Below are 10291 nucleotides of genomic sequence, written 5' to 3'. Positions count from 1 at the left end.
AGCAGAGGGTGCTCCCTCTGCCTCCACTCGCCCCACCCCCAAGCAAAAATCAGGATGCACTCTGCCTTCTCAAACGGCACCCGTGAATTGTTTCACGTTCAATTTCCCCATCAAATTCACAGGCACGTATCACATGCCATTATTCCATTTCCTAATGGTCTATGCAGTGGAATCGTAAGTAGGACATTTCTTCTTGCCCTTGGCATTCCTGACTCTTTGAAACTCCCTCTCCAGGCCTGATCTCCTTTCTGGTGACTGTGGCACGACTCGTCACCTCCGAAATCCTGGCCGCGCCCGGCCCTGGCCTCGGCTTGTCCCAGCACCTACAGGAACGGCAGAGATGCGTCTCCTTGGAAAGCAGTGTTAGCCTCCATGGGGGTTCTGTGGGGGTCAACCTTGGCAGCAGAGAGCAGGGCGGGCTGGGAGGGTGCAGGGCCAAGGTCAAAGGGAACACTGCCCTGAGCCCCACCTCCAAACGGCTCACAGGCTGTAGGACCTGCGGCACCTCTTGGGAGCTTCAGTGCCCTCATCTACAGAATAAAGATGATGGGGGTGGGGTGGGGGCAGGGGGCAGCTGGTTGAGCATCTGGCTCTTGATTTCGGCTCAGGTCATGATCTCAGGATCGTGGGATCAAGCCCATGTCAGGCTTTGCACTGAGCATGGAGACTGCTTAAGATTCTCCCTCTCTCTCTGCCCCTCTCCCCTGTTCTCTCTCTCTCTCCCTCTCTCTCAATTAAAAAATAAATAAAATAAAATAAAACAAAACAAAACAAAATAAGGATGACAATGTCAGCCACACAGGATGGCAGAATCGATGGCAGAATAGAAAGTGCCAGTCACAGGCTGTAGCACCCATGACAGCTATTTGTTGAGGTCATGTGAGTAAAAGGCTTGATGGAAGGTGCCGGAAGGGTGAGCTGGCACTTGAGGCTCAGCAGGTGGTATTCACCATGGTGGGTCCACCAGCGTCCCTGTATGGCCTCACCTTTGCTGTCTCAGATCCCTGACTGGGGTGGTGTCCTCGGTCCTGTAATGACCCAGTACACCGCAGACGGAGCCGAACAGGGGCCCAGGGGGTGGCGGGGCCCAGGGAAGCATTCGATATTGTACTGCCTGGTTTGGTGCAGCTCTGCCCCAGCGGGGTGCGGCGTGGTGGCAGGACCCTGCAGCGCTAGGCATTAACTTCCAGGTCATAAATGGCAGAGGGGCTGGGAGCCAAGCTGGCGGGGATGAGAATGGAAGTATTTCAGCCGCACTGAACAAGCAGTGTGGACGTGGTGACGCACAGCGGCCGGGGGTGCAGCGTGGGGGTGCTGAGCGGGACGACGCCCGTCGTAGGTCGAGGAGCGTTCATCGAGGAAAGGCCGCGGCGGAAGTGTAAAGAATGGCCATCGCACCACCAGATACTTCCTGTGCACCCTCTAGATGAGCAGGAACTTGTCCTTGACCCCCACTTCCCCCACCTAGGCCCAGTCAGAGGCCCTGTGTCCCAGCCCCAGCTAGACGGAGGGTCCCTTTTTAGGCCTTGGCCTCCTCATCAGTCAGACCAGGATCCTTTACTCGTGGACCCTTCTGGACTCAAAAGTCCACTCTCCTTCCTCACGTGTGTGTATGTGCATTTGCATGCATGTCTGTACACATATGCACGTGTGGGTGTGTGCATGCGTGCGTGCGTGTGTGTGTGTGTAGAAGGCCATACTCCTCCCTGTCTCCCTCTCTGCAGAGACACCCAGCTGCTGCACCCACCTCCTCCCAGCGTTGCCCTCCCCCTCCCCCCCAGGGCCTCCCTTCCGCACCCACCTGGAGTCAGCCTCCACCTTGGAAAACACAGACCAGGGGAGGCACCAGCACCAGGGAATCTAACGCTAATCACTGGAAGATGGGCCTGTTTATTTGCATGGCATGCGCTTATCTCTGACTGTTTTATCCACCCCCTGAGCCAACCCGAGTTCCCAATTCGTCCTGCCGGCGCAGGGAGGCCAGATTGGCGGCGCCCACATTCATAGAAGCCCAATACACGCTTCCAATTATCTCTTAATTTCGCTCCTGTCTTCATTTGTTCATTTCACTTTTTCCAAACAGCCTGGGTTGCGGGGGGCGGTGGGGAGGAGCTGTAATTTATGGAGTTGGAAGCCAGCTCGCAAGAGGGTGGTGTTCACCTGCGGGATGCAAGGAGACCGCGGGGCAAAGCAGAGGCTCGCTCCCCGCCACCCTGCACGGGAGCTCACGGTCTCTTAGAGGCCCCACGTCCTTGTTCTTGCATCTTCCGGTCTTCTGACTCTCTGGAGTAAATATATCTTCTTATTTTCTCTATTCTTGCCGCTGAGGTCCTGCTGAGCGGAGGGTGAACTCCTAGAGGGAGCAAAGGACTCACCTGGGCGTGCACTTTTCGTATGCAGACGAAGCAGTCCAAAACTCAGCCACAAGCACCTCCTTCATCAGACTCTCAAGAGGCTCTTCTACACCAAGGCCTACATTCGGCTGTGCCAATTGCCCCAGGACCAGGCATGAGACACATGAAGACGGCCCCGGGGTCCCCTGACATTATTCGCACTGTCTGGTCCACCCCTTCCTATGAAAACCAGAATGAGGCTCCTAGACTGTTCTCTTGCTCCGTGTGCCTCCCTCCTGACTCTGGTGGCTGCCACGTGGCCCTGCAGGGTGTGGGCTGGGGGACCCTCTTGGAGATTTTGAGCAGCAGCTATCTTTCCGTGTGTGGCACGCATCCCCCAGAATGGATGGCGGGAAGCCTCATTGAATCTATTCAGTCTGTGTTCCGCTGCTCTGCAGGTGTTACTTCTGCCCTCAAACAAGGGGCTGTTGCAGGAAATGCCACGCCAGGAGGCAAATCAGGGCCATCTGACACCCCACCCTGGCACACACGGGCCGCCCCTGCCCACACCCAACCTGGAGATCTCCCCACGCCATCATGGCTGTTGTAACCCTGTACGCTCAGATCTGCTATTTCTCTCCCCTTGGCCTTCCCCGTTCTGGCCACGTCCACGCTCTGGGCCGTCCCGGCGCGCTCTCCCACGGAAATCCTGCCCGACGAGCCTCATCTCACCCCCCCTCCTCCCTGCTCATCTTCCAGAGTCTTCCGGAGCCTGTAGTCTGCCATGGTGCCCGGGCCACAGGTGTCTCTATAACCCTTGTCACTGCAGCAGCATAGGGCCTGGTACACGGTAAGCACCTGGTGAGTATTTGTCCCATCAATCAGTCTACACCCCCCTCCCACCTTTATCAATCCGCAATGCTAGACACCTCTTTCTGGAATATCTTTTGACCTCTATTCTGATGCCCTGGCTCTGGCGTCCCAGGCGGTCCCCCAGCCCATTGTACTTGGTTACAAACGAGTCACCTCATTAATTTTCCTCCATGATACGTTGTGGCTGATCATATCTCGGGTACACGCTCCATCTCACAGGCCAGGGTATAAGTCTTCCCAGGGTCAGGGATGGTGTCTTCTGCTCCCAGCGGCCCCCAACCATCCCCTGCCACCCCGGGGATTGGTTCGGCCACAGCCAGTGCCCAGGAGCAAGTTTCCAAAGGGAGAGAGTGGTTGTCCGACTCGAAGGGATTAAGCTGAAGCCACAGAGAGAGTGCGTCCTGCGGTGGGGACTCTCCTGGGTGGGAGGCAGCACACCAAAGGGGCTGACACCTGCCACTTGGTGGCATCAGAGAGGACAATGCCAGGTCACTGCATTGTCACCAAAGGGGGCAGGCCAGCCATAAATGTTCCTTTCTCCAGCGGTATGAGAGCCCCAGAGCCACCCCTACTACTGGAAGGGTAGCTTGGCCAGCAGGGAACCCCCAAGGTCCTGGGCTCGCTACCAGACAAATCACTTTTATTACCCTTTATACCTGGTCCTTCCCTTCCCGGCGGGAGATGAATGAGCTGTGCAGCTAGAAGGACTCAGTTATAAATCGAGACTCCACCGCTCATGATCTACATGATCCGGGCACATCCCTGTGAGGCTGTTCCCTCACCTGTAGAATGAGGGTGATGATCGCACCTTCCCGCCCAGATTCCTGGGGGGTGAAATGGTCTTGCTCACGCAGAGCACCCAGGGCCTCGGTCCCCATTATCCGTTAGGCGCCCCAATGAAACAAGCCACTACGTGAACAAGAATCCTCTGCAGTCAACGGCAGAGCTGACTTACTTTCCACTCCTAGCCCCACGGAAGCCTCCTGAGATGTTTGTCAAAAATGGGGAAGTCCTGGGAGATCCCCCAAACCTGCCAAATCAGAAAGTCAGGGGAGTAGAGCTTGGAAATGTGCATTTCTAAAATTTTTTGATGCTAATTTATTTTTGAGAGAGAGAGAAAGAGAGACAGAGTGTGAGCAGGGGAGGGGCAGAGAGGGAGGAAGACACACAATCTGAAACAGGGTCCAAGGTCAGAGCCGTCAGCACAGAGCCCAATGCAGGGCTCAAACTCACGAACTCCAAGATCATGACCTGAGCCGAAGTTGGACACTCAACTGACTGAGCCACCAGGGCATCCCAGAAAATCCCAGAAAATCAGGATTTTGACCGTGAGGGACAGAGAAAGTGGGGACCCCGCTGCCGGTCACTGGCAGAACAGCCCGTGGAGGCCTGACTTCCAGGGAACCGCACCTGGTGGGTGAACTCAGGTGTGTAAAACCCTGGACTCTGGAAACAAGTCCCCACTTACAAGCCAATTGACATGATCTTGGAGCTGCCACAAAATGGGGGTGACCAGTGCCTGTCTCCCAAGCGGGGTGGGCATCCGATGAGATTTTTCCAGATGCCCACCCCCATTCTAACCGTGGGAAGGCTCGGCCCACACCGACAGGTGTTTCCAACCGTGCCCGGCCCCTTATGGGCCAGCAGAACGGGGTGCACGTTGATCCACGGCCTTTGACCTTTGTGATAAAGGCTGAAGGAGACACGCAGAAGAACAAGAGACCTAAAGAAAGGAAAGACGACCCTGGAGAAAGGCACAGCCTCGGACCCGGCTCTGAAGGGCTGGAGGGATGAGGACCAGTGAGAATAAGGGAGTTCGGGCTGAGCCCCAGCCCAGAGCCTGGTGCTCGACGCAGCGGACAAATGAGCTTGAAGGGTAAACTGAGGCTGGACATGACGGCCCTGAACACCAGCGTGGACAGTCAGGAGTTTCTCTGCAAGTTAAAGCTTCGGGACCTAACTCCTCCCAGACATGTGTTTCCTTTGGCCCACAGAGTGGTTTTTTTTTTTTTTTTCTCATTTTGAAATTTTTCTCATTTTTATTATTTTTTAAGTTTATTTATTTATTTTGAGAGAAACTGAGACAGCACAAGTGGGGCAGCAGCAGAGAGCGATGGAGAGAGAGAGAATCACAAGCAGGCTTCTCACTGTCAGCACAGAGCCTGGACTCGGGGCTCGAACTCACAAAACTGAGCTCATGACCTGAGCCGAAACTGAGACTCGGACGTTTAATGGACTGAGCCACCCAGGTGCCCCTTTTATCATGTTTTAATTGGATACCAACATTTAGACACGGAGAGTGGTCTCAGTCCTACTAGACTCTACGAGTCTCTGAAACCAGGGGGATCGGGCAGTGCTGGCCCCGCCTCTGGGAACATCACCCACTTTACCCACTGGATCCATAGGCGGCACGAGTTTGAGACCCCCGCCCTGACCTCTGGGTGCCTTGAGAGGACCCCGGTCCAGGGAGGGGCAGAATTAGAGCTGGGCTTCAGGTCCCTGCTCATGATGATTAACCCGAGTGATGGTGAGCCTGAGGGCGGGGAGAAGAGGGAGGAGGAAGAATGGCTGATATTTACTGAGCTTTTCACAAGACAGAGCTCAGCGCTATGGGCTCTACACACACTCGCCCCAACCTTACGAGGTATGTGTGCTGTTCCCCCCATTTTTAGATGAAGCAACAGGCACAGAGAGGTGAAGTCACTTGCCTAAGGGCACACAGCTGGCAAGGGGCAGAGCTAGGTAGTCCGGATCTGGGACCCACAGCACTGGTGAGTTGGGGGTGGGTGAGCCTCCCTTGGCCCCTCACCTGTTTTCAAGCGCAAGGATGAGCCCCAGTTCTAGGTGGATCTGGACACTAACGCCCTGTGCTTTCTCCATCTGCTCTCAGGAGGGCCCAGAAGGCGGGCAGAGGGAGGCATTCAGAGCCAGATCAGGTGGCTTGGCGGCAGTCCCTGGCTCAGCCTTCTCCGCTGCTAACTGTGGACCTCACTGCGGGGACAAGCAGACCCCAAGAGGAAGGAAACCAACAGGGACGATCTCGTGCCACACCTGCAGTGTGGTCACAACCCACCACACCCAACACCCGTAGCATTTGCAAAAGAGAAAATAAAACACACATCCGTATAATAAACAACCCCGTGCGTTTCCTGGCATCAGGTGACGGCTTGGTCAAGAGCTTCCTGCCTCTTTGTGTACCTGCTGGACTCTCCTAACATCTTCCAGCTGCTGCTGGCTCCGGGTGGCCGATCACAAGCTCAGCCCCCGGGGCACAACCCCCGCCCCCACGGACAGCACCGAAGGATCCTAGGAGGCCAGTGCCAAGATCCGCCAGCCCTGAGCCCCAGGGCCACCCTCTGCCAGCTCAAGGTCACCTTGCTCCGACTCCTCCAGTGGCCGCCCGCTGGCTGTCCTGAGCCAGCCGGACCCCCCTCTGGGTCAGCTCCGCTCCGCAGGAACCAGAAACCGGGCCCTATTGGGCAATCATTAATCGGATTCTTGACATTCTTCAGCCCTGGGTCAGCTTGGGAAGCATGTTCCCCGGAAGAGGAGGGGCAGAGTCCCAGGACGGGCATCTGGACATGCAGCTGACAGGCAAGCTGGGGCTGTCCGCCGCTGTCCTGCTCCTGGTGACCGCAGCCTACAGGCTGTACAGGTTGAGGCCTGCCCAGGCCCCGCTGGGGGGCAGGAACGCCAAGGCCAAAGCCGAGGAGGAGGAAACCCAGGGCTCCCAGCAGCCGGCAGTCCAGGGGCCTGTTCCCCGGGCACCACACCGGGCTCCGAGACGCCGGAGGGGAAGCCAGGGGGCCGGAGCACTGCTGGGCTGTGGCTGGGAGACTCAAGGGGGCTCCCGAGTCCTGGCAACAGGACCCTCTCCCGAAGACTCAGAAGCCCAAGAGGCTTGGGAGCCTGAGAAGAAGGGCGCTGGTGCCGAAGGGGGTGGGCAGGGCCCGGTCTCTGAGCTGCCCCCTCCTCGCCGCAGTGGCCAGGAAGCCGGAACAGCTGTTGGCGGTAAGCCCGAGCCGCCCCCCCACCCCACTCCGGGCAGCGAGCCCCACAGCTCCCCACCTGGCCTCGCTGTGGCAGAGGGGAGTGGTGCGGGTGCTGAGCCTGCCCCATGGCGGGACGATGGACCCCAGGGGCCACAGGGGCTCCGGGAGCAGGAGTGCTCCCCTACGAGCCTCATGGGGCAGGAGTGCTCCCCTACGAGCCTCATGGCCCCCAAGGAAGGCATGAGTGACATGAGCAGGAGTTCGGTCTTCACTCGTGTGACAGGGGTCCACAGGGGAGAGGCCGGGGCCCTCCAGGCCGCCGCGGACATGGGCCTCACCCTGCATCAGTGGGAGGGAGCCTCCAGCGCCTCCTACACCTACTCGTCTGTGTCCCGGGTCCGCGTGGAGGACAGTTTCATACCGGCAGAGGGGATCGGACCCAGGCTGAAGGGCAAGGTGTATGATTACTATGTCGAGTCCATTTCCCGGGCCACCTCCAAGGGCAGGCTCGCCCCCAGGACAGCTGCCCCGGCTGAGGCCCCACTCCCCGTGGCCCTGCCAGACGCCCCAGGAACAGGGGCCCCTTCAGGAGGCCGGGAACATGGAGCCGAAACGCCCACGACCTCCCAGCCTGCGCCGTCGCCCTCCACACAAGGCTTCAGCAGGAAGCCGAGCCTCCTCCGCATCACAGAGAACCCGGAGCTCCAGCTCCAGCTCGATGGCTTCGGGGCTTCCGCTCCATCCTGCCCAGACCAGGGTCCCCCACCCGGCCACCCCCTTCCCCAGGCTTCCCTTGGGTCTTGTTCAGCCCAAAGCGGTGGGGAGCCCCACGTAGAGCTCGTGGCGGGGACCAATTTCTTTCACCTCCCGCTGGCCACCGGCTCAGCGCTGGACATGAACCTGGATCTGGGCAACTGCTACCAGGTGCTGACCTTGGCCAAGAAGCAGAAGCTGGAGGCGCTGAAGGAAGCAGCCTACAAGGTGATGAGTGACAACTATCTCCAGGTGCTGCGCAGCCCGGACATCTACGGGCGCCTGAGCGGGACAGAGCGGGATCTGATCCTCCGCCGTCGCCTGCGGGGCCGCAAGCGCCTGGTGGTGGCCGACGTGTGCCCCCAGGAGGGCTCCGGCCGGCTCTGCTGCTATGAGGAAGAGCAGGACGCCTGGCACCCGCTGGCCCGTCTGCCCTCCGAGGCCGTGTCCCAAGGCTGTGCCCTCTGCAGTCTCTATAACTATCTCTTCGTGGTGTCCGGTTGCCAGGGGTCTGGGCACCAGCCCTCCAACCGCGTCTTCTGCTACAACCCACTGACCAGGATCTGGAGCGAGGTGTGCCCGCTGAACCAGGCCCGGCCGCACTGCCGGCTGGTGGCCCTGGACGGCCACCTGTATGCCATTGGGGGCGAGTGTCTGAACACGGTGGAGTGCTATGACCCCCGCCTGGACCGCTGGACCTTTGCACCGCCGCTCCCCAACGAGACCTTCGCCCTGGCGCACACGGCCACGGCGTGTGCCGGCGACATCTTCGTCACGGGCGGCACCCTGCGCTTCCTGCTGCTCCGATTCTCGGCCCGGGAGCAGCGCTGGCAGGCCGGCCCCACGGGGGGCGGCAAGGACCGCACAGCCGAGATGGTGGCTGTCAACGGCTTTCTCTATCGATTTGATCTCAACCGCAGCCTGGGCATCAGCGTGTACCGCTGCAGCGCCAGCACCCGCCTCTGGTACGAGTGCGCCACGTACCGGACTCCCTACCCAGACGCCTTCCAGTGCGCCGTGGTGGGCGACCTCGTCTATTGCGTGGGGCGCCGCCGCTCGCTCTGCTTCCTGGCTGACCACATCTCACCCAGGTTTGTGCCCAAGGAGCCGCGGAGCTTCCCCTCCCCGCAGGGCACCCTCCTGCCCACCGTCCTGACCCTGCCTGTCCCCGATGTGCCTCAGACCAGTGTCTAGCTACCCCGGCCACTGGACTTATCCTGCACAACTGGGAAGCAAAAAGCACCCCCCCCCTTTCCTCCACTCTGTGGGTCATTTCTGGGCGAGCAGGCAGCTCAGGAGTTTGGCCAGCGAGAGGGGAATTCTAACCCTACCTCCTCCTCTGGCCGGGGCTTCCGATGCATCTCTGCTGCCCGTGGGGTGCGGAAGAGCAGTGTGAAAATAGAACCAGGGACCAGTGTCGCTGAGGGCAGCACTGTGTGCGGGGATGGGCACCATCTTGCTTCAACTCTGACTTCTTGGGGGAAGGGGTATCAGGACCCCACCAAAGTCCAGGGGCACAGCCTTCCTGCAACCACAGTTCAGGTGCCAGCTGACCCCCAATATAACTCTTCAAGCCCACCCTGCTGGAGGTGGGCCAGCCCTCTATAAGCCACCAGGCTCCCCTCTGAAACATTAGCCACTGAGCCCCTACCTCCTGGGTTCCCAGAAGCACCTGGAACACAAAAGGAGGGTGTTTCTGGCTATGCCGGGAGCCCCGGGGAGCCCCCAGGGGTCCCACCAGAGGAGAGATGGTTGGAGAAGTTCAACAGCTATAGTTGGAGCTGTCCATGGACTCTTCTCTGCAGAGCAAATTGAACATTACCCACTTCTCCTTACCTAGAACTCTAGTCTAGAAGAAGGAGAAACTCCTGTTAGCAGCCATTTGAAAACATCTTGTACTGGTCTGCTAAGAACACCAGTGGCTGCCACATATGGGGTTTCAGGAGCGGGAGGAGAAGACATGACCTGAGGGCCACCATCCTCCTGGGCCCTTGCTTGGGCCCATTGCTGACTGACCGCTGCCTCCCTCCCTGCATTTCCCGAGCCTGCACATACTGCATCCAATCAGCACAGCCCTGACATCGGAGCAGGGGGAGGGGAGTGAGGGCAGCCACTCCCAGGCACCCCGCCAGGGCTGGGGAGAGACGATGGCATCATGTGATCACCTGGTGTGCCTGGTCAGACAGCAGACCGGGGAGGGGCAGGCCTGTGAGGGAGCTGAGGAAGGAGAAAATTCTAGTGGAGCATCTAGTGGACACTGGGATCTCCTCCCACATCAGGGTGGGTGAATCTGTAAAGGACAGAACTCCCTTCCCCCCCCCCACCCCCACCCACCCACCC

The 10291-nt window shown here is 59.1% G+C and overlaps 1 protein-coding gene across 1 annotated transcript; it reads left to right on the top strand.

Annotated features, from left to right (window-relative positions):
• Positions 1–6739: 6739 nt before the first annotated feature.
• On the top strand, positions 6740–10273 carry KLHDC7A (kelch domain containing 7A). Its single transcript, XM_077775733.1, has one exon. The coding sequence runs from the start codon at positions 6740–6742 to the stop codon at positions 9143–9145; it is 2406 nt and encodes an 801-aa protein (XP_077631859.1). The 3' UTR covers positions 9146–10273.
• The last annotated feature ends 18 nt before the right edge of the window (positions 10274–10291 follow it).

The sequence above is a fragment of the Crocuta crocuta genome, unplaced genomic scaffold (assembly GCF_008692635.1).
Source record: "Crocuta crocuta isolate KB4526 unplaced genomic scaffold, BGI_CrCroc_1.0 scaffold127, whole genome shotgun sequence".
Taxonomy (NCBI): Eukaryota; Metazoa; Chordata; class Mammalia; order Carnivora; family Hyaenidae; genus Crocuta; species Crocuta crocuta.
The sequence above is the reverse complement of the archived record's forward strand: the minus strand, read 5'-3'. Positions and strand labels throughout refer to the sequence as shown.

What these genes read in the sequence shown, in the direction of transcription:
- KLHDC7A (XM_077775733.1), top strand. Translation starts at nt 6,740, where the DNA reads ATGTTCCCCGGAAGAGGAGGGGCAGAGTCCCAGGACGGGCATCTGGAC.